Source organism: Drosophila obscura, unplaced genomic scaffold (genome assembly GCF_018151105.1).
Source record: "Drosophila obscura isolate BZ-5 IFL unplaced genomic scaffold, ASM1815110v1 contig_150, whole genome shotgun sequence".
NCBI lineage: Eukaryota > Metazoa > Arthropoda > Insecta > Diptera > Drosophilidae > Drosophila > Drosophila obscura.
The window spans coordinates 12,021,803-12,047,146 of NW_024542736.1; the positions used below are offsets into that span (position 1 = coordinate 12,021,803).

The 25,344-nt window shown below is 48.5% G+C and overlaps 9 protein-coding genes across 11 annotated transcripts; 4 read left to right on the forward strand and 5 right to left on the reverse strand.

Annotated features, from left to right (window-relative positions):
- Window positions 1-2,370: 2,370 nt before the first annotated feature.
- Window positions 2,371-3,060, forward strand: LOC111079490 (general odorant-binding protein 99a). The gene is made up of 2 exons (XM_022374684.2): window positions 2,371-2,484; window positions 2,568-3,060. The coding sequence occupies exons 1-2, from the start codon at window positions 2,443-2,445 to the stop codon at window positions 2,994-2,996; spliced, it is 471 nt and encodes a 156-aa protein (XP_022230376.1). The 5' UTR covers window positions 2,371-2,442; the 3' UTR covers window positions 2,997-3,060.
- On the reverse strand, window positions 3,024-6,471 carry LOC111079489 (head-specific guanylate cyclase). Its single transcript, XM_022374683.2, has 5 exons — window positions 6,286-6,471; window positions 5,211-5,478; window positions 4,906-5,146; window positions 3,507-4,843; window positions 3,024-3,438 (listed from the first exon to the last, which is right to left on the reverse strand). Exons 2-5 carry the CDS (start codon window positions 5,444-5,446, stop codon window positions 3,234-3,236), a joined length of 2,019 nt encoding a protein of 672 aa, XP_022230375.2. The 5' UTR covers window positions 5,447-5,478; window positions 6,286-6,471; the 3' UTR covers window positions 3,024-3,233.
- A 570-nt stretch (window positions 6,472-7,041) lies between these two features.
- On the forward strand, window positions 7,042-9,023 carry LOC111076641 (lysoplasmalogenase-like protein TMEM86A). Of its 2 annotated transcripts, none has more exons than XM_022370512.2 (4): window positions 7,042-7,308; window positions 7,977-8,146; window positions 8,200-8,390; window positions 8,455-9,022. In XM_022370512.2, the coding sequence occupies exons 1-4, from the start codon at window positions 7,288-7,290 to the stop codon at window positions 8,778-8,780; spliced, it is 708 nt and encodes a 235-aa protein (XP_022226204.2). In that variant the 5' UTR covers window positions 7,042-7,287; the 3' UTR covers window positions 8,781-9,022. The 2 variants fall into 2 exon arrangements, with proteins under 2 accessions (XP_022226204.2, XP_022226205.2); XM_022370513.2 differs by lacking the exon at window positions 7,042-7,308 and adding an exon at window positions 7,881-7,898 and having other exon boundaries at window positions 8,455-9,023.
- A 1,105-nt stretch (window positions 9,024-10,128) lies between these two features.
- On the forward strand, window positions 10,129-11,348 carry LOC111076639 (mitotic checkpoint protein BUB3). The gene is made up of 2 exons (XM_022370510.2): window positions 10,129-10,416; window positions 10,471-11,348. The coding sequence occupies exons 1-2, from the start codon at window positions 10,225-10,227 to the stop codon at window positions 11,257-11,259; spliced, it is 981 nt and encodes a 326-aa protein (XP_022226202.2). The 5' UTR covers window positions 10,129-10,224; the 3' UTR covers window positions 11,260-11,348.
- LOC111076633 (pickpocket protein 19) lies at window positions 11,238-13,195 on the reverse strand. 2 transcript variants are annotated; one of them, XM_022370501.2, is made up of 5 exons: window positions 12,314-13,195; window positions 12,095-12,247; window positions 11,911-12,040; window positions 11,668-11,857; window positions 11,238-11,602 (listed from the first exon to the last, which is right to left on the reverse strand). In XM_022370501.2, the coding sequence occupies exons 1-5, from the start codon at window positions 13,193-13,195 to the stop codon at window positions 11,353-11,355; spliced, it is 1,605 nt and encodes a 534-aa protein (XP_022226193.2). In that variant the 3' UTR covers window positions 11,238-11,352. The 2 variants fall into 2 exon arrangements, with proteins under 2 accessions (XP_022226193.2, XP_022226192.2); XM_022370500.2 differs by having other exon boundaries at window positions 11,241-11,602; window positions 11,668-11,863.
- Window positions 13,196-13,242: 47 nt separating this feature from the next.
- On the reverse strand, window positions 13,243-13,918 carry LOC111076643 (general odorant-binding protein 99a). Its single transcript, XM_022370515.2, has 2 exons — window positions 13,808-13,918; window positions 13,243-13,693 (listed from the first exon to the last, which is right to left on the reverse strand). Exons 1-2 carry the CDS (start codon window positions 13,844-13,846, stop codon window positions 13,304-13,306), a joined length of 429 nt encoding a protein of 142 aa, XP_022226207.1. The 5' UTR covers window positions 13,847-13,918; the 3' UTR covers window positions 13,243-13,303.
- Window positions 13,919-14,597: 679 nt separating this feature from the next.
- LOC111076634 (pickpocket protein 19) lies at window positions 14,598-17,501 on the reverse strand. The gene is made up of 6 exons (XM_022370503.2): window positions 16,218-17,501; window positions 15,565-16,150; window positions 15,360-15,509; window positions 15,094-15,295; window positions 14,790-15,026; window positions 14,598-14,721 (listed from the first exon to the last, which is right to left on the reverse strand). The coding sequence occupies exons 1-6, from the start codon at window positions 16,358-16,360 to the stop codon at window positions 14,615-14,617; spliced, it is 1,425 nt and encodes a 474-aa protein (XP_022226195.2). The 5' UTR covers window positions 16,361-17,501; the 3' UTR covers window positions 14,598-14,614.
- On the forward strand, window positions 15,104-18,732 carry LOC111076632 (pickpocket protein 19). Its single transcript, XM_022370499.2, is given in 7 exon segments — window positions 15,104-16,846; window positions 16,849-17,522; window positions 17,583-17,883; window positions 17,950-17,997; window positions 18,043-18,187; window positions 18,251-18,357; window positions 18,431-18,732. Coding segments are annotated over 7 exon segments (1,785 nt in total). The 5' UTR covers window positions 15,104-16,638.
- On the reverse strand, window positions 18,693-20,966 carry LOC111076636 (pickpocket protein 19). Its single transcript, XM_041591736.1, has 7 exons — window positions 20,643-20,966; window positions 20,027-20,561; window positions 19,563-19,968; window positions 19,451-19,504; window positions 19,242-19,377; window positions 19,061-19,173; window positions 18,693-18,996 (listed from the first exon to the last, which is right to left on the reverse strand). The coding sequence occupies exons 1-7, from the start codon at window positions 20,876-20,878 to the stop codon at window positions 18,797-18,799; spliced, it is 1,680 nt and encodes a 559-aa protein (XP_041447670.1). The 5' UTR covers window positions 20,879-20,966; the 3' UTR covers window positions 18,693-18,796.
- Window positions 20,967-25,344: the final 4,378 nt, after the last annotated feature.

The following is a 25,344-nucleotide window of genomic DNA, read 5'->3' on the forward strand; positions in this document are numbered from 1 at the left end:
GAAGCAAAAGAAAAAAGAAAAACACACACAAAAACCGGAAACTCATGGAAACGTGAAATTTTGTTAAAAGTTCAAGGAAACTTTTTGTGACTGCTTGGCTGCCATTTTGTTCACAGAGAAATCTGCTCGCTGCTCGCAAGTTGCAAGAATTGTCTTGTGTCATATGCAGATATGATATCTCATATATATCCCAGGATGTTTCCCGAGTAGCAGTAGGTTCCATCTCCCTAATCGAATTTGCTACGCTCAGCCTTTGTGTAACTTATCCTCTCGTACGTATTCCTGTCATATGACACACGCCAAAAAATACACAAAATACAATGATACCTTTGGAATTTGGCACCAACCTAATATCCTTGCAGCACCCATACCCAGCTAGCACCCATTCCATACGTCAGCCGGAAACTCAAACTCAAATTTCAAACAATTGCCGTGGATCAAGAAATGGCTCAAGGAACAGGAGGACAATTTATACAATATTGCGAATTCCGGTAGCAAAGCAAATCATTCGACACCCGATTATGGGATCGTTAACTGCAGTTTCCCAATCCCATCTCCAGCATCAGTTCGTTCCCATTCTGATTCACAGCTAAGTAATTTGAGCTGGCCACAACACTACGACACAGTCGCTGCTCCCTGACTCTGGGCCATTGACGCGCTTGGGGTGTTGATGTAATTTTCATTTAACTAAAGAACTATACAGTGAACTCACGATATGCTGAAGTTATACAACTGAAAAGTAGCCAATATGCCGAAAGGGTTTTATATCGTACCAATGTAGATTTTTTCTTTTCTTTTAAATCATTTTCATGGTTAGATTTCTGTTAATTATGTTCATTCTTTCGAGCCTCTACTGTCTATATATTTGGTATAATTTTTGCTAACAACTCAACAACAAAAACATAATGGCAGAGCAGAGATTCGGGCAAGAAATGGCGAGCGAAAGTGAGAAGCCCGATGCGATGCTAATCATAGCCATTGTTTGGGCATAAACACTGTTTCCGATTGCCAACTACCCAACTATTAGCGCGCTGGTGGACTGGAATCTCTTGCTCCTTCTGACACAACCCTGTTATCTAACCCTCAGTTAAGGGCAGTACCTCCCTGGAATTATGTATTATGCTCGTAGCTGGAAATTGTAGTACGCCCCTTTGACAGCGTCGTCGGGTGGAGGCAACTGTTATTAGTTGAATTTGAATGCTCGCATATGCCGAGGGGTCGTCAGGTCGGGGCGCGTGGTTCCCAGCGAACCATCGGGCTTATTCATACGAGTATGAATGGTATGGTGGTATGGGCTACATACTCATCCTATGGTAATGACAACTCTTAGACGCCTGGGGCCGAACTGGGTATTTAATTTTGGACTCGACCGCCAGCTGTGAGTTTTATTTGATTTAATTAAATACGATTGCATTGGCTTGCATAATGGCCGACGTACTGATGGTTGACGCTTGACGGTTGACAGTTGGCCACTTGGATCAGTCCTACTCTCGTGATGGGTGAAAGCTGGCCGCGATTTATCAGCTGTTATCAGCGCACATGGCTGGGGGGGAACTGGAACTGGAACTGGTAATTGGGAATCCATTGCGTCTTGTTTTTCTTTTTGGTGACCCCAAAAGCTGATAAGCGTTCAAGTGCAATGCCATGCTAATGAGAATCTATGTAAATACACTGCAAAAATAATTGATAACTTTGTACATATATTATATTTAATTCACCGAAGAATTGAAAAACATTTTGCTAAGCATAACATTTCCCGTATTTATTTTTGTCGAGTGTATAAATTGAATTGCTGGTGATTAATCAGTTAAAGCTTCCTTTGGCTCGTAGATGAATGGAATCGTTCTATGCCCAACCTGTTGAGGTTAACGTAGGTTCAATTACAACTCTTGATTACAGCAAATTGTTTATTAGAATTGAATTCATAACAAGTAGAAGCTTGCAGCTATAAAGCGGAAGTGAAACAGCGCGAGAATCTAAAGAGGAAATATCTTGTTTACAAGTTAAGTATTTCTCCTGTTGTATAAATCATTTAAAGTTAAAATCAATGTTCAATATGAAAATCAACGTACCATCTCCAACTGGCATGTGATTGTAGAAGCTGCCCCACAAACAAGTTAATCGAGGAACGACTTTAGCATCGAAGTCTAAGCTGATACTCTGTCTCGGCTGATTTCCACTCGGTAAGTGAGCTCTGGATTGAGCTTATCAACCAGAGGCAATGCAATTATATAATATAGTTAGACGCTGGACCGGCTTATCGCTGAACTCATGACACAGAGCAGCTGGTGGCAGCGAGACAGCCAGCCAGCTATCAGCAGTGGATGTGGCTGTGGCGTCGGTATAAATCTAGGCAGCCGAGCCGTCGGCGATTCAGTCTAGAAATTTCAACTGATACGTGATCGTGTGTGCAATAAACAATACAAACAATACGATACCAGTATGCTGAAGTACCTCCTGCTTACCCTGGCCCTCTGTGCTGTGGTGTGTATATATCGATTGAATATCATTGATAGTTGATAATCCCATCATCCCATCAATTAAATCAATAAAACACTCGCAAGCAGGCCCACGCCGATGATGAGTGGGTGCCCAAGAACTCCGAGGAAATCAAGAAAATACGCATCGAGTGCCTGAAGGAGCATCCCCTCAGTAGCGAACAGATCGTTAGCCTGAAGCAGCTGATATTCCTCGACCAGGCCGATGTGCGCGAGTATCTGTACTGCTTCGCCCAGAAGCTGGGCATCTTCTGCTCCCACGAGGGCTACCATGCCGATCGTCTTGCCAAGCAGTTCCGGATGGACCTGTCGGAGGAGGAGGCCCTGGAGATCGCCCAGGGTTGCATTGACAAGAACGAGGAGGGCAGCCCAGCGGATGTGTGGGCCTTCCGTGGACACAAGTGTCTGATGGCCAGCAAGATCGGCGACAAGGTGAAGGCATTCCTCAAGGCCAAGCAGGAGGCAGCCGAGGCCGAGGCGGCCAAGGCAAGAGCTTAGCTTACGATCCCTCGAGACAAATAAAAGTGTTCACATTTTTTGTGCTGGAACGCAACTCGTTGAAGTCGGGAAGTACATATATATTTCTTGAAAGTGGTTAAGCGGGCGGGGCTCTAGGGGGGGCGGCAAGGGGTAACACAATTTGACTAAAAGTGCACTGAACTACACATTGAATAGCTATGGCTGTGGCTATGGCTATGGCTGTGGCTACTGAGCAAGTGATTCGCCCGGTCTGGCCTAGGCATCGCCGCCCTCGGATATGGTCTTCATGGCAGCATCGATGTGCTGCACCAGCGGCAGGCCGCTCTCCAGAGAGGAATTGCGATAGCCCTCGAGAAAGTAGCAAGTTTCGGTGCCATTCGGATTGGGAAACTCCTTGGGCAGGCACGAGGGATCCCTGGGCTGCAGATCAAAGGCGAAGCCCTCGTGTTTGGTCAGCCAACTGCAGGCAAAGATGAATGTGGATTAGGTGGGGAGTCGTGAGCATCTATTTGAGACACTGCTACTTACGCCTTGGTTGTGGGGCTGACGTTGATCTTAACGGCCTCGCTGCCGGACTCAAACTTGTTGGCTATGGTCACACTGTGGCCAAAGAGACAGTATCTGGGCATCTTGCGGCCCACCACGCCGGCCAGCACCGTGCCCGTGTGCAGGCCAATTCGCATTTTGATTTGTTCGCCATCGTGGGTGATGTGCTTCGCACAGGCATCGATCATCTTGAGCGCCATCCAGGCCACCTTGTGGGCATCGTAGATGGAAGCGCGATGCAGTCCACTGGCCACGCAGTACGCATCGCCAATTGTCTCCACCTTGTAGACGTCAAAGAAGTCGCAGAACTCGTCAAAGTCCTTGTACAGACCCTCCAGCATGCTGATCACCATGAAGGGAGTGGCCCGCGAGCAGATGCCGGTGAAGCCGACAATGTCGCTGAACAGGATGGTCACATCCGGATAGGTTTTGGCATCGATCGAGGAGCCCAGCCACAACTTCTCGGCAATCTCAGCGGGAAAGATCAGGTGCAGCAGGCTGACGTTCTTCTTGCGCTCCTTGGTGACCGCCGAGTTGGCCTCCTCGATGCGACTCTTCAGCTTGTCCATGCGCCGGCGCAGTCCGTCCTGGGCCCGGGCCTGCTCACCCACCAAAATCACCTCCCTGGTGGCATCGTGCAGCGGTATATCGGAGATGAACAGACCGTTGCAGGTCAGCCCATCCAAGCCATCGAGAAACGGCGAGCCGATGAACAGCAGCGAGTTCGACTCCGGACAGTGCACCATCTGGCCCTTGATCTCCAAGCCAATGGCCGGGAAATCCGACACGCCGGGCGGGCTGTTTAGCCCAATTAAAAACGGAGTGTAAGTGCGCCGCACAATGTCCCGGAACTTCATGGTCAGACCCTTGGGCCGCTTGAAGTCGAAGTAGGTGCTGGCCAGGTTGCCAAAGTCCGCCAGATACGGCTTGTAGAGTTTGCTGAAGCCGCGTCCCAGCTGCACCAGCTCCAGCTGCTCGTTCATGATAAAGTGCCAGGGAAACATCTTGCAGAAACTGGAGGAGTTCATCTGCAGATCGGAGGCATTGCTCGAGCTGCTGCGCTGCACCGTCTCTGGGATGGGCGTGGGGCGCCCCATCTGCAGCGTCTGGGAGCTGTCCTTGACCAACGAGAAGAGATAGCGATAGCGACGGGCATCACCCTCCACCGGTTCGATTTTGATGTTCACATCCACCTTGTAGAGCATGCGGGTGAGGGCCTTGAGGGAGCCGAGCAGCAGCCAGGCGATCACCGGACGCTCCGAAGTGAAAATCAATTCGCCCTCGCCGGCGCACACGAATCCAGTGTCGGTCACATCCTCCTAAAGGGGCAAATGTGGTTCAGTAATGGGCACTTTGAATCATGTTTGATCTATGTTTGAACCTCTTGTAACTTGAGCACATCGTAGACGCCGTCCAGGGAGCCTAGAAATTCCTGCAGATCTGTGCCCAGGCAGCGGAAGGCCCGCTCAATTATGCCCGTGCAGCAGCAGGTGATCAGCTCCTCGCCGAGCAGCACCAGAATCTCGCTGGCACTGGCCTCGTCCATCTTCAGCAACAGCTCCTGGATGTCCGCCAGGTAGTCATAGTTGGCGCAACTCTTGAATGTGCCTGGATCCATTTTGCTAAGTGGCAGAATATCAACCGGACTTTAGGCGTAATTTTCCCAGCCGATTTAACGCTACTCACAGCTTGTGGATGTTTGGCCAGCTCTGGCGATACTTGGCCACCAGCGAAGTGACGGCCGTGTTGAGATCATCGTTTGATGGTGCCGTCAGCAGCTGTATGGCCATCTGCAGATGGGTCAGAGTGAGTGCATCATGGGACAGCTCCTCTTCCTCGAGCGTCCAATGGGTGCCCGGCTCGGCGATGACCGAGGGCTGACGTGTCAGCGAGTCAGCGCGTCGAAAGAAGGGACACGCCATGTTGCGTGTTTGCTTCTGCTGCCTGATTGGAGCTGCATACGTGGAGGATTTCGAAACATTAACAATTCCATTATTATCGATGAATCAATCAATTAATTAAAAGCTCACAATGAGCATGTAATTACCACTGATAGCTTTTAGTTTGCAATGAATTGTAAACGAACTTCCCTCAATACGCGTACTTTTTTCATTGATTGAATCTCAGGACTGGGTCTCTATATCTATTCAACCCCCCCGGGGATTTCTTCTCAAGTTCAATGTGCACTTATATTGGGGTCGGGTGGCGTTTGTCTACGTGAGCCAAATGGCCCATAAAGGCATGTCCCTGCTGCTGCAGTGTCTTGTCTCCTCGGCTCGAGTGGTTTTTGCAGTCAAGCGTCGTCCATGTCCCTGTCTCGTCATTACATATCTGTGTGTGCTGCATATCAGTATGTGTGTGTGTTTGTGTGTGTGTGATTTTTCCTCGGAGGTCAAGTGTGTGCATGTCTTGGCAAGGTTCTCTCTCTCTCTCTCTTCCACTCACTAGCACTCTCGCTTTCTAGCAAACAACATAACCATAATTTTATTTTGCATAATTTATAACGAGACGGCTCCTTGCTCCTGGCTCCTGGCTGCTGCTGCTGCTCTCCAAAGTGTGTCACTGGTCGGTCACCCATTTACAGGAGTGTGTATTTGCCAACAGGAAGCACCCGCACCCACCTCCTCTGCTCATTGTCCTGCATTCTCCTGCACACCACCCCACACACACACAATGGATACACAATTTTCCCAGCGCTGACCCAACTTTTTTTCTTGCTTGGCCAGATTTTTGTATTGCATACTCTTAGGCTGTGGCTCACCTGAGTATCACTTATTGTGGGTTGTTGTCAATAGCACGCTTTTGCACTTAGCCACGCACTACTGCTTTTTTGGCCAACTTAAAGGTGACTTAATTGCTGGAAATTTCTCCGAAGGACAGCTAAGGAATTTTCGCACGCCTGAAAAATGCCACAACTTGAAACGGAATGAACTTTCGGCCCGAAAGAGGCTAACTAACGGCACACGGAACGTTGCCAGGCGGAGAGCTTGAGCAAAAGTTGCCTCAAGCTTCGGGGAAAGCTTTCCAAAAAGCCAGTGAAAGTGTGCAGAGATTGTTGCATTATTTTGAATTTTGCTGCGGCAGCGAAACAGATTGGGAGCGTGAGAGTGTGCGCATGTCTGTCGTTTGGGTTCATTCTAAAATGATGCTGGCGAAGCTTTTGGGGCCATCCATTCTTCAATATTAACCTGTTGCGTGAGCAAGCAGTGTCTCTACTCTCTCTCTCTCTCACATGCAGTCTCTCTCTGCTCTCTCGCTTCTTGCGCTCTTGCGTTCCACATGCGTTGATAATAGCAAAGCAAAGGTACAAAATAATCAATCTCTGCCCTCGTCCGTTGGTGTATCTGCAAGCGGGCAGCCTGAATGCTGCATATGCTGCACACCACATGGAGGCACTGTCCAGCCCATCAGCCACTCCACTCCCCCAACCCCCTGGTCAACCGGTGTGCGCTCCCAGCTGAAAACTTTTGCTTTATTACTCTCCAGCAATCAAACTGTGTGGCAGCGAATTGGAAAATTAAACGCTACGTTTCAGTTTGTTGACGTTGGTCAAAAGTGCGCAACGTGTTCTGTCGCTTGGCGTGGGGGGGCAATGAGCGTGTGTGAGATAGAGAGAGAGAGATAGAGATAGAGGTGGACTTGGTCAAGTTTTTGTTTATTTTCGATTCCAAGTCGGTGGCGTGGCCCACCGCTTAAACCGTGTGAAAGTGCAGCTTGATTAAATTGACGCTATTAAAAGCAATTTACCGCCATAATCCACACAATGAACGATTTTGGGATATTTGTAAGTAAAGATACATATATTATAATTATTTACTGAAATATCTGTGGAGTCAGCTGAGCTGTGTATTTGGATTCTACTCGCATTTGTCGCATGCAATACAGAAATCTGATACTCTGCTGCCATTGTTTGCCTTTGTTCCAGCTTGATTTATTTTCTGTATACTCGTGCTCTTACCTTTCTTTGTTTGTGCTTGTGTTTGTGTGCCGTGCCTGCTCTGCTCTGAACGGATGCTTTATCTAACCGCAACACACAAAAACCTGTAAAATGAATGTAAAGCTTTCGTCCTTGACCTTGCACACATCTCCCATGCTCTTTGGAGAGCAGTGGCCCTCTCAATCGGCAGTGGTGCAGCTCGAGGAAAAGCTCTTTCGTGCAGTAAAAGCGAAAGTTCCAAGGGGCCCCCCACCCCATGAACCTCCCTAAGTACCCGGTAATGGTATGCAAATTAACATCACCATAAAAACCATAAATGTTTGATTAAGGGAGGTTTGCCAATACCAACCAACAACGCGTTAATCTAATCAGAATCGAAACCATTCGATTTTATTATCGGGCTGGTGTGTGTGTGTGCGTAGTTTGGACCCACCATGGTTTGATTAGCGATAATCTTGTGGTTATTTTCATAATATGCTTCTCTTGATAATCTTTTCCACACATTATATACCAAGGTCAAAGCACATGGCCCGAAGCTGGCCCCCTTTGTGGCTGCCCTGATACTGTACTTCTCGCTGGTGCGCCGGGATCCCCAAGGCGAGCTATGGACCACAGTGCTCAAGTGTTTGCCCATTGTGGCCTTGATGTTTTATGTGCTGGTCAAGGGATGCTCGCTTAGCAAAGAGTAAGTTAGTTCTTAGGCATCTTCCATAAATTCTAATTATATCTGCCTGATAGCTACCGCCGATCACTGTGGATACTTCTGGGTCTGGTCTTTTCCTGCGGCGGCGATGCCCTGCTCAATGTCAATCTCTTTCCCTTTGGCATGGTGAGCTTTGGGGTGGCCCATGTGTTCTACATATGCGCCTTTGGCTGGAAGCCACTCAAGTGGGCCATTGGCTTGGCTCTCTTTGTGGCCGTGTCGCTGTGTAAGTGGCGCCTAAGCGCCTTGCCATGCCACACCATCTAATGTTTTCTCTCTCTCCCACTCAGTTGTGTACTTTGTGCACGAGAAACTGGACGAGATACTCATCGTTGGAGTACCCATCTACTGTTACCTGATCACCACCATGCTGTGGCGCGCCCTCGCACGGGCTGTGGATGCCAAGAGTTTCCTCACCATATTCTGCGCCGTTGGAGCCGTTCTCTTTGTCGTTTCCGATGCCCTGATCGCCGTCACAATGTTCGTGGGCGTGCCCCTGCCCTGTCCCCGTCTGCAGATCATGATCACCTACTATGCGGCACAGTTCGCCATTGCGCTGAGCACTGCCAACGACGGGCCGCAGTCCTCTCGGTCCTTTCGTAGGAAAATCAAGTAATAGCAGCCCAGAAGGCTCCACGGAGGATGGAAACCCGTGAACAACAACGCAACCACCAAAATTAGTACTTCCAGAATATTACTAGAGTTATGCCATTTACGTGTGCTCCCTCCGCATCCCTGTAGTTTAGTGTAAGCCAAATATTTTGATTGAGTTGGATGCGGAGGAAACGGATACTCGTAGAGTTAGTAGGTGTTTCTTGACTATATTAAATAATACAGATACAGATAATTAAAGCTGGTTTGAAGATTCCCTGGGCCTGTGGGGGGATGAAACATTAAATCAAATGAAAAGTACAAATCCATTTTGTATTTCGAAAAATCGTTACATCTGAATTACATTTTACGATTAGTGGCGCTGGTAAAGTCGCGTCTGTTTTTGGTACTATGACGGTCTTAGATAGTTTTGCAGCAAAGATATCGAAAATACACAAGATACTGAAATTTAGCCCATTGTCGATTTTCAATTTACCACGGATATAGAGAAAATTAAAAATTTGTTGCCGATTTCAAATGAAAGATAACGTGGTATTATTTTCCGCATTTTAACTCATTTTGTGCACCTGTTCAATTATGAGGGGGCTAAGTGGGTTAAGTTTGTTATTTCCTCTGTATTTTTGTGGAGTATTTTTGGACTCACTCTTAAGCGCAAAAATGAGTCGGGAGAGCGTGAATTGCTCTCTTTCGAATGGGTCATGGCAAGGTGAGTTATTTGGTGAGGTGTGTTTTATCCTTGAAAGCTTCGGATTTTGTGACGTCATACGTCATACGTCACACCTCATACACTCATCCACACCTTGGGAAAATAGATATTATCGAATAGAGGTAATGTTCGTAAGTCTCGGTTTTTGCAGCTTACGGGTAACAATAAAAGGTATTGGGATAGAGGTAATTGCATATACAAACACACAAATCAAATGCATTTAAAGGTAAAGAACATGTCAACACATTAACACATTATCATTTCTAATATTTCAAAGCAGCTTGGAAAATAAATGTAACATAAGTTTACGAAAATAAGGTATAAAAATGTCCATACGCATAGAAGAACTTTGTTGACCAGCAACACTGACGTCACATTCCGGTACACAATCATGTTTTATGCTCTGACTTGTTTTGCTTGAATCCTTTTATGTAAGCAATCCAATTAAAAGGAGCTCTGAAAACTAGCCAATGTTGTAAAAAACTTATTGAGGAATCGGGTAAAATTATTTCTTTAGGGCTAAGTGGGCCAACTAGCTAGTAATATTAAACCGAATATCAAAATCGAGGAATATCATGTCATGTCCGTCAGTATATTCACGGTAAATTACTACAATGAAATGGTATATTTTGGTATATTTCCGCGGTCGGTCACACTGGAAACAAGTGACGCCGGTTTTTTGCGCTGTTTTGACTTGAAATTAATTTTAATTGTACCTTTAAAACCTTAAAAACCTAACAAAATGCGTCCGCCAGAGTTTAAATTGAACAATCCGCCAGAGGATTTGATATCGGCTGTGAAATTTGGCCCCAAGTCGAACCAGTATATGGCGGCATCCTCATGGGACGGAACGCTTCGCTTTTACGATGTGGCGGCAAACCAAATGCGGCAGAAATTCCTGCAAGATGCGCCAATTCTGGACTGTGCGTTCATGGTATGTACGCTGTGTGATTGTTAACCGACCTTCCACTAATTGTTCATGCCGCAGGATATTGTGCACGTGGTCAGCGGATCGCTGGACAACCAGCTGCGCCTCTTCGATGTGAACACTCAGACGGAGAGCATTGTGGGCGCCCACGAGGAGGCGGTGCGTTGTGTGGAGCATGCCGAATACGTGAACGGCATCTTGACGGGCAGCTGGGATAAGAATGTCAAGCTGTGGGACATGCGCGAGAAGCGCTGTGTTGGCACCTTCGAGCAGAACAACGGCAAGGTGTACTCCATGTCTGTGATTGACGAGAAGATTGTGGTGGCTACCTCCGATCGCAAGGTGCTCATCTGGGACCTGCGCAAAATGGACAGCTACATAATGAAGCGCGAGTCCTCGCTGAAGTACCAGACGCGTTGCATTCGCCTCTTCCCCAACAAAGAGGGATACGTGATGTCCTCGATTGAGGGCCGTGTGGCTGTGGAGTACTTGGACCACGATCCCGAGGTGCAGCGTCGCAAATTTGCCTTCAAATGCCATCGCAACAGGGATAACAACATCGAACAGATATACCCGGTGAATGCGCTCAGCTTCCACAACGTTTATCACACATTTGCCACTGGCGGCTCCGATTGCATTGTTAATATTTGGGACGGCTTCAACAAGAAGCGCCTGTGCCAGTTCCACGAATATGACACCTCGATTTCAACTCTAAACTTCAGCTCCGATGGCAGTGCCCTGGCCATTGGCTGCTCCTACCTGGACCAACTGCCCGAGACGCCTGCCACCGTGCCACATCCGGCCATTTACATACGATATCCGACTGACCAAGAAACAAAGCAGAAGTGACGTGCATCTCCATTAACTTTCTGAACTCTCGTGTTTTTATTCGTTACCAAGAAGCAGAGTAAATATAAATATATGTCATCGTATCAGTATTCGCTATCCGCGTATAATCCACTCTTTTGCCTTAGAGTAGCCCTCCCGGATAAGTGTCCACAGCAGCTTGCCCAGCACGACGAATAGCTCGACGAAACTAATGGCAGAGGCGCCAATATATAGACTAATGATACCCCCAAAGTTGGCTATCAAATCGAGATTTGTGTACTTCAGTTTGGTCACGATTTTGGTCATCACTCGCTGGCCGTAATATACCTGTCCCTTAATAACTCTGTTGGTCTCGTTCTTGTCGCTGTCCAGGCGAAAGAAATTGGTGAGATTGTGATTCTGATTTGGGTGTGGGTTTGATTTACTTACTAAATCAATTTCCGGACGTTGAGCGACATAACGTATTGTCGAGAGTTGCAATTTTCGGGGCAATGACAGACGTAACCGCGTCGCCAGTCGTTTATGTACTTATCCTGGTCGCGCACCTTCGCATAGCTAAAGATATCGGCATTGAGACTGAGGCATTTAGCATCCAAGATTCCGCACTCGCGTATGCCCTCTGTAACTGTAGGACGTCATCTGAGAGAGAGGTGCATTGAGAGAGAACCTTACCTATGGGTGGCAGGAAGGCAGGTGTCGTGCAGTTGCAGATCCTCATCACTGCCTGATGAAGGCACACGGTAATGCAGTTGGCCCGATTATACTCCAACGTTGTGTTCTGGTAATAAGGGTTCTTCTCGTTCTACTCGAAGAAAACCAAACAGCATTTCCACAACAATCAAATCGAAGTACTCACATCGAAGTAACACCGCCGCCTCTTGGGACTCATTTTGTTTGTGTTGGGGGATGTCTCGATGACCATGGGATGCACTGCCACAAAGTTTTCTGTGTCCGGATGGAGGTGGTAAAAATTATTAGTGGACCACTGACGAGGCTCCTTGATCATTAGCTGGTGAGTAAGGAAATCAAATTAAATGGGAAAACCCCTCTACGCTGCTGCAAATGCTGCACCCACATTCATTCCATGGGGAAGTGTTGTGCCGGCTCGCAGATAGGATGCATTCAGGTTGAGAGTGAACTTGAGACCCGACTCTTCGCCTGCAGTGCTCAGCTTGCGTGGATAGAACTGGTTGGTGAGCTGCTTCTTGCGCGAATGTTCCGAGATGAGCGAGTTGAAGACCAGACACTGCCCCTTCTCGGTTTGCTCCGACACGAACAGCTTGCAGCAGTCGTAGGGCGTCTCATCGAAGACACAGGAGTCCGGAACGAACAGCTCGTCGCAGCGGTGGGACAAATAGTTGATCATCGTTTTCACATTCAACGATTTCAGCGCTGTAACATTGCGCTTGGACAAGCTCTCCGCTTTGTTGAAGTTCACAAAGGTCGTCTGCTCCAGGACAATGAGAAACTGGCGAAACGTTTCCCTTAGCTCGGCATCGGCGTTGCGGGGCAAGAATCGCAGAGCGGCAGCGGGAGTACGTAGCCAGTTGACATGATTCCAGGGGCAGATTGCCACCGCGGGAAAGTCTATGTGGTATACTGGCAGCTGGGTGGTGTCTATCAGGCTGACCAGCAGCTGTTCGTTGTGGCGATGCAACAGGACGGAGTACAGACTGAAGCAGGTGACGGCCGCTGCTACTACGATGCCCAGCCACAGGCAGCGCTCCCAGAAATGCCTCTCCACGAACACATTACGCATGCCATGGATGGTGGACTGGGCAAATGAATCGCTCAGCCCACTCAGGAGCTTCTTCCTCAGCAGATTCTGCTTGAAGCGAAGCAGACCTTGGCCGCGTGTTGGACGCGGTGCCACGAGTTCCTTTGTGTACAGCAACATTCCGAATGGCCAATGTTTGACGAACTTCTGCCCCAAGCAGAAACCCGAGCCGACACTCATCCCAACCCATCCATTAGCAGCTAAGATGGGTGTGTGGAGTCAAGTGGTACGTTGAATCGGTTTATTAACTTAATTAATGGCTATCAGTAATTGCTATCATTGCTATTTCTAGGCCTTCGGGGCCAGGCTCTTCTGGATCTTCTGCAGATGCTCCTTCAGCAGGCAGCTGGCACCGCGGTAGGCCCACTCGCAGGCATTGGATCCCTGCTCGTTCTGGTCCACACAGGCAGCGATGCTTGCGTGCAGCGACTCGTTGTGGTCGGCATGTCCGTTCTCGAGCTGCTGATGGATGTTCTCCACATTGAAGCCGGTCTGGACATCGAACAGGCCCCACTTGGTGAAAACGCACTTAATGTAGCACTGGGTCTGGGCATCGTTGGGATACTCCCACTTTGTGTACTTCTCCACAAGATCGGCAGGCACGGCCAGCTCCTTGACGCACTCGTCGCGATAGGCCAGCATGCTATCGCGATTCTTCAGCACATATTCGGCTGAGGCCTGTGACCGGCACCAAAAAAATTGTTTAATTAATTATTTGTATTTGTATTTTTGGGTTCAGATTTGAAGGGTTATCAACGGTTGGGGTTGGGATCATCCATGGCAAACACTTACCAAACTTATCAGCACGCAGATGGCAACTAAGACTTTCATTTTGCTGTTGTGATGGCGGAGGTGGCGGCGACGGCTTGGACGATGGAGCGAAGACTGTGCCGGATCAGGCCAGACCAGCTGCTATTTATACCCCCAGGAGCGTCATGGACTTGGTACCTGAATACTAGAATGGAATGGAATGGGATGGGACGGTCAATGCTCGAACAGAGGCAGGGGATGGAGATTACGCTGCTACCCAATTCGATTTATTCATGCTCTTTCAGAGGGAACTTTGCCAGCGATGATCTCTTTTGTGTGTTGTGATCAAGTGGACAACAAAGATTTATTTTTATGACATCTGATAACCTACAAATGGGCTGATGTGGCCTAGTCTGGCTCACTTTAAACTTTGCTTTAACTTACCTTAAATGTCATTGTGCAAGAATTTAACTTAAACTTTAAGTTGTATGCTAATTTAGGAATAAGTTGCCCCAATGCAATCTCAGAACATGTGCACTCACTTCGTATACGTATACCTGGTATATACATATACATATGCACTATTTTATTTACTAATATAATTCCCAAATACCCTGATAGCCTGTCGGGCAAGGTAGAGTTTTCCACTGCATCGTCAGGTAGTTAAATTCTAAACAATACCCCCCTAATGCGCTGTGTGTTCTGGATTTATTTATGTTCGTCTGAATAACCTGTGTGTTGGTGTGTTGTTTCTATTACAGGTAAAGAAACGTGGGAACGCAGCTGCTTCGCCTGTTACAGATTCAGAACAAAGATGAGAAGAGGCAGTGGCAGTGGTAGTGGCAGTGGCTAGCCATCGTTGGGCAGGCGACAGCAGGCGAAGCGATCCAGGATGGCATTAACCCAGCCCAGCACCGAGACTCCCATAATCAGACCGGCTATGCCACCAAAGGAAACTGTGGAGTGATGGAGTGGGTAAGACAACTGGTAAGATTCCATCGAAGTCTGTGTGTGTGAGACTCACCCATCAGATCGATTAGGGTGAAGCGCAGCATGGAGCGATACGAGAAGAGGGTCTCCTCCTGAAAGTATACGTCTATCTCGATCACCGAATTGTTGTTCTCCACGCTGCTCAATCGCTCGGTGTAGGTGGAGGAGTGGTACTGTGTGTGATCGCATTGGGGGTAGCAGCCGCAGTCGATGGTATTGAAGACGTTCGCCCGGGACTCCTCGATGATGTTGCTCATGGCAAACAGCGAAACTGTTGCTTGGTAATCAGATAATACTGCTATACATATACATATGCTAGACTATATAACAAGACTCACGTTTGTTGTTATTGAAGCAGGCCAAGTGCTTTACGCCACAAATCGCTTGTGCTTTGTGGTCGCTCGGCTCTGTGGTATTTTCCTCCCTTGTAGTCACCGGACGGGGCAGATTCAGGGTGCAGTTGCATCTTTTCAAGATGTACTTCACATGGCACTTGTAAATACACTCGGATCGTGACTGGCCCAGCCGCACAATCTCACTCTGCAACGATAAAACTTTTAATGGTTTCCTCCCGTTAAAAAAAAAAACCTCATTCCGGCATCACCTCAAACAGACAGCGGCGCATTTCGATGGGACGAGCCTTCACATCCGCCTCGGCTGTGAAGCGCAGTGGCTCCACGGGAACGACAATACGATCCTCCGAGGAATAGGCGATACTTTGGCCCAGCAGCTGGGTGGGCTCATGCACAATCACCTGGAGAGGTGCACAAAGGCGTCATTATTATCGATACAATTGATTGTTAACTCACCGCCAGCATATTTAGAGTAAACAAATTTTGATTACGATATATTTTCACATTGAGGCCGCTGAGGGAACCCGAAGCAGCCACGGACCACGGCCAAGTCTCGTCCGGCAATTCGCAGCGCAGCGAGTTGAAGACATACGCAAGTCCCCTGTAGGTGGAGACTGACCGAAAGAGACTGCAGCAGTTCATGGGCTTGCGGCGCCACGTGCACTCCATAAAGAAATGCTTGCAAGAATCCTGCACTGAATCATGTATGGAGTCCAAGTCCAGCATGGTGGGATCCACATCTGCGTAGTCGGCAAACTCTTCGAAGCTATGTTCATCGAGTCGGGCTGCATCGGGGGTTTGCCAGAGAACGGCCCGCGCCATATTGAAGACTCTGGTGCGGCGCTGCGCCTCCTGTGACATATTGAGATTGGTGACAACCATGGGAATGATGGTCACTGCCGGAAAACTGATCTCCGATACGTGGACGTCGGTGCGTTCGATGGTCGTTTGCACCCAGTAGTAAAAGTAGCGCTCCGAGGAGAGGATGCACACATAGACAGTGGCAATGGCAAAGATCACCTTCAGTGGTATGCGGGCACAGCTGCAAAGGGGTTCAAGTGGGGGGTTCAAGTTGGGGCAGTGTCAGCGAAAGTGTGTGGTTAACCTACCGCCTAATGGAAAGCCATTTACTGTTTTTCTTTTTGTCCTTTTTCTTGGACTTAGTCTGCTTGCCCGGCCCACTATCATTAACATCATCATCATCGCCGTCATTACCGAGTTGCGGATCAGGCTGCCACTCAACTTCACCCATTTCGCTCAACCAAAGGACTGAGGACTTGGGCTGGGTAAAGTCACGGTTAATTGGGAGGCGAGCCCGCTAATCAATGAGTGCGACGACACGGACACGCACCTCTTCCACTTCCGGCTTATCATTTGCCGCAAACATAACTACTCAATTACAGGCCGATGTGAACCGTAATGGATGCCTGTCCGATAAAAGTTTCCCACAGCAATTTGCACAGCCATTCCATAAAAGGGTTCCCCGGCAGCCGGACCACAGCTCAGTGAATCAACGACACGCGTCCCGGCATGGCGAATGGCGACAAATCGGATGAGCCGCAGAAGGCTGACGCTAAGTGCTTTATGGAGTTGCTGCGCGTCTACTTTCGGAGCTACTGCGAAAAGTCAACCATCCATTGTGTCCGCTATCTCTACGATCCGCAGCTGCACAACCTGGAGAGGTCTGCAGGCGTTAAGCGTTGAGCAGGCAAGTGGATTGATTGGCCACTGATGCACCAATTGTGCTGTCCCTTTGCAGACTTATCTGGTGTTTGCTGCTCTGCGGCAGCATTGCCCTGTCGTGGTTCTTCTATCTGATGCTGTCGGAACGATTTGTGTCGCAGAAGCTGCAAACTGTCGTCCAAGATCCGCAGTATCCCGTCTTTCTCGTTGAATTTCCAGCCGTTGGCATTTGCCCTCACAATCGCATCAATTGGAGCCAGCTCAAGGCAGCCAAGGCGCGATTCCTGCCTGCCAATGCCAGCTCGGAGCTGGTGGCGTCCTTCACCACTTTGGTTATTCGTCTGGAAACGCTGAGCTTTGGCAGCTATGCGGCCGGCTTGTCAGAGCTGAAGGACGACAATCTCGAGGCAATGAACTTCATTAACCTCACAACGTTGGCATATTTCCTGACGCTAAGCTGCGAGGATATTATTGTGCCGGACTCGTGCCTGTGGCGCAGCTCGCCCTTCGACTGCTGCGAGTACTTTGTAATGGAGAAGACGGAGTTCGGGTTCTGTCTGGTGTTCAACTCGGAGCTTTCGCCGCGCTCCAAGGAGATCAAGGCACGCGAGGGCCCCAAATTCTATCCGCGTCACAATGCGAAGGCTGGTCAGGGCACGGGTCTCAACTTTGATCTGCTCATCAATGAGAGCTTCAAGCGACCGAACTCCCTGGCTACCGACAAAGTCTATGTATGTATGTAGATCTATGGGAGTGGCCACCATTGCATTTATCCCTACTCCATGCTGCAGATAATGATCAAGAAGCCAGACCAAATGAGCAATGTGGTCTATTCCATGACCCAAAACACCGAGACCTATGTGACGGTTCGGCCCGACCTGACGTGGACCGATGAGACTACCCGGAGCATTCCTCCCGAGCGTCGCAATTGTCTGTTTGTGGACGAGCAGCTGGAATTGGATCCCGCGGACTCGGCCAAGAAGTATGGCAGACCCTTTCAGCTGACCAACTGTCTGAATCGGTGCCACGAGTCGTACCTGATTGAGCTCTGCAACTGCTCCCTGCCCATTTTCTTTCTGCAAAACCAAAAAGGTGAGTTGGGGAACACACAGAGACTGTTTGTGTCACTTGAGTTGACATTGAACTTGTTTTTTCCAGTCAAGGAATGCACTGCAACCAGCCTGCGGTGCCTCGCAAGGAATAATGGTAAGGATCAGCCCAAACGAGAGACTGGATAATGCTTCGTTGCAGATATTTTCAGCTACGACAAGCGTCGGGAGGAGGATGCTCTGTTTAGTGCCACCAAGCCAGGCATGACATGCTCCTGTCTGGTCAACTGCTATCTGCTCGACTACTACACATCCACAACGACGTTGCCGCTCTCCGCCAAGCGAATGTAAGACGGATTTTTGGTGCATTTAAATGGGTTCCTTTTTAAGCTGTATAAACCATTTTGCAGTCCCAAGAATCCGCAGCAGAAACTCTTCAAGGGGGATGTGCACTACCAAGTGGAGACGACGCCGCTGTACCGCACCAGTCTGGAGTTTACCACGATTGATTTGATTGGTATTGGGCTTTGGGCATCTTTAAGAGCTCTCTCTCTCTCTCTCTCTCTCTGATATGTGTATTTATTTTTCAGCTAATTTGGGTGGCATCTTTGGCCTGTGCTTGGGCGCGTCTATGGTCAGTGCATTTGAATTGATTTACTATCTAACCATCGGCTTTGGCATGCATCTTTATGACAACGCATACTTTGGCGTACTCCAGCACAAAATAAAGATAAAGTGGCGCACCTTCAAGAGCTATTTGCAGAACGAAGTCACCCACCTAGCTGACCACCAGGTGCATACAACCCAAAAGGAACAGGCCAAAAGCAAGATAAGGCATCCGCACCAGCAGCAGCACCAGCAGCAGCACCAGCACCATAGGAATGCTTGGTGAATGTTATTTATTGATTTGTATACTGTCTGTCATTGATACTCGTCAAATTGTACTTATAATCGCATCAACGCATATACTTAACTGGTGTAATCTTTCGCTGTGCAAAGGGTATAGTTATGACTGGTGGCTGTGGGTGTGGTTGCTCCTCCAGTTTCCTCTGCCCATGCAAATATAAATACAGGCCAATGGTGAAGTAGTAGACCAGCTCGAAGGCACTTAGCAGTGAGGCGCCCAAAAAGAGGCCAATTATGCCACCGAAACTAGCTGAAAGGTTTATTCCAAATCAATCAAAATAATTGGCCCAAGAGCTGAGATTTATGCAACGTACCCAGCAATTCCACAAATGTAAAGCGCATATTGGTGTGATACTGGATGAACCAGCCCGATTGATAGAAAAAGTCCAGGCGCATGGTACCCACCTCAGTGTCGGTCTCGTTATAGCTGAAAGAGATTGGAAGAGTCGCATTGGTTTAGCTATTGGCATTTAATCCAGCTGGGCATTTAATTACTCTAAGCTGCTGCTACTGAATACCCGATCGAAGATTAGCTGAGTGCAACTATTGAAGCAGTCACAGATCATGCTCTCCTTGTACAGACTGTCCACGTACTTATTCTCCTGGGGATGCCGTTCCGAGCTGAAAGTGCCTGTAAAATTGATGGCGAAACAATAATAAATTATGCCCGTAGATTCCACTAATTGGTATGCTGCTGCACTCACGCCTGTTATCGTAGAGGCACTTAAAGTCCGATGGCTTGCAGACAGTAAAGTTATCTAATGGACAGAGTCCTTATTGATATGTCAACTTGCAAGGGATGGCACTCTTACTCACCCTTATCGCTTACCGGAAAGAAAACAGAGGGCGAGCACTTGCACATATTGACGACATGTTCCTGGTGGCACCTGCTGCGACAGTTGCCCACCCAGTACTCAAAGCCCTGCAGATTCTTGTACTTGGGATGGTGGATCTCGTCGTGAAAGATGCAGCGTCTGATGTCCGGCGTCACGGCCCGGGTTCGCTGATCCGTGGTCGTGAGGCGGGGCACCATGCTGATCTGGGTGTGGGTGTCGTGTGACAGATAGCGCACCACATCGCTCCACTGTTGCGGTTGCTTGACCATCACGTGTACGCCCCGTTTGTTGGAGTGCAGCAGAGACTTGTTGATTCGCATGAAAATATCCAGGCCAGAGCCCTCGCCATACTGGGGTGTGCGACGCGGATAGTACTTGCTCTCCTTCTGTGGAGCTCAAATCGCAAGTGAGTTATTAATCTAACCAGACCACTCACTCACTCACCGCTTTCTGTTTCGTTGCCGGACTGATGAGTGAATTGAACACCCAACAGGTGCCCGACTCTGTGAACTGCAACTCAAAAATCTCACAGCAGTTCAGCGGATTGCCGCGCCAGTGGCAGACGGAAAAGATATCGCTGCACTCCAGCTGGATGTACTCAATCACTGCTGCCACATCTAAGCCATTCAGCAGTGGCAAGTCGGCCGCTAGCGTGGCATTGCCAAAAAAGCTCGACATCTCTGTCAGACGCGTCAAGTGCGTGTCGGAGGCAGCCGTGAAGAAGCTAATGAAGAGCTGCTTTTGTGCGGCAGTGATGTTCGGACCCAGGAAGTGATAGGGCGCTTCGTTCTCCAATTTATTCCAATTGACGCGGTTGCGCGGACAGATCCCAATGGCGGGAAAGGGGGCAACGAATATCGGAAGCATTGTGTTCCTGATGGTGGTCTGAATACGCACCGACTGGTAGAGCTCACTGAGATCAACGTACACCACGCTGGCCCCAATGCTGGTGGCCACCAGAATCAGCAGCCAAATTATTCTATGCACAAAAATTTAATACTTTATTATTGCTGGAAGCGCAGGGGAGTCCGAGAATTCTGTAAGATCAACAATGACATACCTCTCGAAGTATTTCAGCTTCGGATCGGCCAGATATCGTATGCCATGCACCGAGGAGGTAGCCGTGTACTCCTTGAGATATGGAAGAAGGAGACGCCACAGCTTTCCCAAGGGTCTGCAGCTGATCTTCCCGGAACTCTGTGGCTGCTGCTGCTGCTGCTGTTGGGCCCTGATCAGTCCAAATTTCTTGCCATAGAGCGGCTGACGTGGCCGCGGCAGTTCGAGGGGATAAAACATTGCAGAACGGAATATTAGATTGCTGTTGCTGCTGCGAAGGCTGCGCCGTGCTCGACGAATGCAAAGAGATTGAGAATTCAAATTAAAGTTAAGCGCAGAGGAAAGCCTTCGCAGCATTGAACACAATCAAAAAGCAATTATTCAAACGGTTGGAGGAGGGTGGAGCAGGGTAACTAAAGCTTAAATCACGCACACAATTAACACTTGAGTGCCGACTGGGAGGGAGGAAGGAGACTCCTTCTGTTCGAGCAACTAAAATTGGACAAGGACGCGCAACTTGTTTACTCAACTCGATTGAAGCGCTGCTGGCCGAGGAGGTCAGGAGGGCAGTCTCTGGGTCCAATGTCCAATGTCAGCGTAATCCTCCGTTTGTCCGACCCGACTGTTTGTTCATTCATTAAACTGGCCTCCTCCTCCTCGAGCAGCAGCAAAGAGTGGCCGGAGGAGTCTGCGTTACTTTTTATTGAGTGCTGGTCAATTCGGGCTGGCGGCAGGAGGAGTGGGTTGGGAGGGGAGAGAGACTACGACATTCTGTCTCTCAGTCTGTCTGACTGTCTCACTGACTGTCTGTCGCTTCCCCCGCCCTAAATGCTTGCTGTGTAAACAACTAAAAATATTTTCGATTTATCATTGCGTGCATTCCATGTTCATGTCCTTGTCGAGTGCCTTCTCCGATTGAGTTGTTCTTGGCTTGTCTCTTGGCTTGGCATCGTGATTTATTTGGCCAAAAAACTTTTGGCTGCTACAAGTTTTGCGGGTGGCCCGAATCGTTATTTGATTCCACATAAAAGACACAGCTAATGCTGCTGGCAACAGACATGGACATAGACTGCCTGAAATCAATTCAGCTGCTCCGGCGAAAAGCTTCGCTTTAAGTAAGTCCGTTGGGCATAGGCTGGTCCTTGTTTCACAGACACCCACCCCTCACAATTCACGCACATGTTGCGGCCTACTAATCTCAGCATTATGGACAACCAGCCAGATTGGTCTCCAATTAGCGTCGTGTCAATCAAACGCCGCTCGCGCCCCAGTGCCCCAGTGCCCCAGTGCCCCAGTGCCCCAATCGTTATACATACGTCAAATGATTTAGTGTTTCTCTCCAATTTGTTCTGTTTTAGATATCCAAATTTGCTGGTTCGAAGTGCATCAATTTCGCAATTTCTGGCTAATTATGGTGTGGCATCAGTGCCTTGCATCAGCGGCAGTTAAATTCTGTTGCAGAGTACTTTTGATGGGCGCTGATAAAAACACAAACCAACCTCTGAAGTCTGAATCCATCTGCTTGCTGTCACATTCTATTCTCTCTCCAGTCACGTTTCAGGCAAGATTCTTGGAATGCCTTCCAGATGCCATTCGCTGGCACATGGCTGCCACAAAAAGCGAACCCTTGTTCAATGACCCTGAGAGACCTGGTCGCGACTCGATTCGATTCCCATTTTACAGCCAAGTTAGGGACGTGAATCAGCCATCGCTCTTCATTATGCGGCGCTTCCTTGACACACTCCAAAAAGAAATCTTGTGATGAGTAGTTATAAATGAAATTTCCTGCTCGCACACATGACACCGAATCGACTCTCGGGCTTCAGACGTTAATGACTTCCGCCTGGGACTCCACTCCGCTCCCTCGCACACGTTCCCCCACGTTCCGGCACAGAGACATCGAAAACTTTCAGTTTCACTTTTGCTTTAACTTTGTGGCAGACGCGCGCGTGTGCAACAATTTCGTTGGGAATTGTCCTCTCCATCATCATCATCACACATACCACGATGGGGTTCAAGTTCATGTGGCCTATTAAGCACAGACAGCAGCAGCGCAACACACAGGCAGCGGCAGAGGCAGAGGCAATCCCGAATCAAAGCCGCACTCGAAGCCAGAGTGAGTGTAATACGGGCAACGGAACGAGTTTGTTGCCCACCCGTTCAAAATTCAATCTCACTTTTATGAGCCAACAGAAACGTGACAAGGCACCGACTGTCACCGTCACCGTCACCGTCACCGTAGAGTGACACGGAGACAGCAGGAGCAGGAGCAGGCGCAGGAGCAAGAGTCGGAGCAGGAGCAGGAGCAGGAGTCTGATTCTTGGGTGCTGAATGTTGCCAACTGCCAGTTAGACTGTCAAGTGTCTGGGCATAATGCCATTTAAATATGCAAATTTAGTTTACAAAAATGAACTTTAACTCCTTCGTCGTCGGTGTGGAAAAGTTGTGCCTGTTAATTTGCATGTTTCGCAGCATCGCGGCATTGTCTTCATTTGATCCACGGGTGTACACTGTACTGTACAGTGTGCTCGCAGCAGTGTTCCTAACTGCTCCATAATTGCGTTTATCTTTTGATGGCTAAATCCTCTGCCCCCGTCGAGAAGAGCTGAATAGAATGAAGCTTAGCAGAGCAGAGCGGAGCAAAGGAAGGGAAAGCACTGCCTGGCAGGACTTTGAGCTCCATCACTTCCGCCCGCCCGAGCAGCAGAATCAGCCGAGGAGATGATGGCGTTGCCAAAGCTGCCATAAACAAGCCAAGTAATGCGTGTTAATTATTTAATAATATTAAAGGATTACAAGCCATGAACCCGAACCGCCATTCGCCCATTCGCCCTGATTGATGTTGTCGGTGAGAGTGGGGCACAAATATTTCCCCATTCTCTATTTGACTTTGCCTGGGACCTGTGCAAAGATTTGCCAATCCCATTGATGGCGCTGACAAGCGGCCAAGGCTGTTGACTTTTTTTGTGTCCTGGGCAATGGCAAGGTGCAAAGGTGTGCCGTTCCGTTTGTTCCTCTTTTATAGAGAGAGAGTGTGTGTGTGTATGTGTACACACTCCACAATGCTTGTCGCTCGCAAGTAATTTGAATAATTTTCTGTAGAAGTGCAAAAATTTGCATATGAAATCTGCAATTTCGCATGCAACAAGGAGTGGAGCAGCAGCAGGAGCAGCAGCAGGAGCTGGAGCGGGATATGCAGCAGTTTTTCCACATATTTGCAACGACAGCTGCATTGACTGGAAGGCAGTCAGGCAGCAGGAAGTTGGTTCTGCTCTTGATTCTGGGAGCTGATGTGCGGGTCCTGGGGCAAGGAGGCGATGCTTTTAACTTGTCTATGCAAATGCAAATGTTTGTACGCAATCGAGGAATAAACAAATGTGCAGTCTCTCCATGTGTGTGTGTGTGTGTGTGTGTGTGGCATGGCAAGTTTTCGCCTTTGCCCTTGTTCGGCTTGGAAAGGAGCTGCAAAAAAAAACAAAAAAAAAAAAGGACCAGAACAGGAGAAAAGTTGTGGATGTGTGAAGCCCAATGTGAGTTATGACAGGATGAAAATTAAGAAAACTTCTCATAATTGATGTTATGCATTTTTAATCCCATTTCAGTTGGTTTTCCATTTGCATTTACCCCATACCCATTTTCGTCTCGCATCTCCAAAGCTGTTCGGGGTCGCTGCCGTTGAGCAAATGGAAATACATCAAGAACTGCAAACATGAAATTAAATCTCTCCCCAAAGATCACACCACTATGAAGACACTTGAATTCTCTACAGTTCATGTATTTTTTGCAGCTTAAAATAAAAATTACTCTCTGCTAAATTTTAATTACTTCAACGGAATTCGTTAATTTGGTGCTCCATCAGTCAGTTTGCCCCTGCGAACGTGAGGAAAATAATAAGGACGGTATTTACACATGCAAAATGCCATAAACGGAATGGGCAAATGAGACTTGCAGTGCAAAGAGATTGCACTGTTCCAGGAATCAAGTGCCAAGCCCTGCCTGCCGCCTGCCGCCAGCCACCAGCCACCAGCCAGGACGTCGTAGGAGCTCGCATCCTTGTGCTCGCACAATTTAAGCACGGGCTTTTTAATTTGAAAGTTTTGCCAACAACTTTTTAAATACCCAACGTTAGGTAACTGGCAGACAAGTATTTTGTGTGTCACATTTTTGACAGGGAATTTTGCGATTAATGCCGAGAGTGGGAGACCAGCCAGCCAGCCAGCCAGGCAGGCGCTTGTCTGCGTAGGAGCAAAAAATTGCAGGGGTTTAGGGTCGCAACATTTCATTTTGAGTGGGTGAACGACAGGTGTTCACTATCCACAACTATTTTAGTTACAGAATTGGAAAAAGAAAGGCTAAAACAATTATTTTCGCTTTAACAAAAAGGAGCCCAACTTACACCCTGAGACGCTCCTGCCGTGAACTGTCCTACCAGTCGAATGATGCGAGGCATATAACAGCCTGACGCCTGCGCGGAAGTGGCAAAGAATTTTGGCGCCAACTCAACAGCTGTGCGTTTTGCCGGGCTTCTCCTTCCGAAAACCGAGCGTGCCGCCTAAAAGTGTGCTACACAAATCTGCAACAACTTGTCCGTGCGTGTGTGTGTGTGTGTGAGAGTGTGAGAGTGTGGTGCTGCTGCTGCTGCTGCTGCCGAACGGACTGTCAATGGTAGGTTCTTGCAGGCAGAGCTGCCATCATCGTCCTCGTGT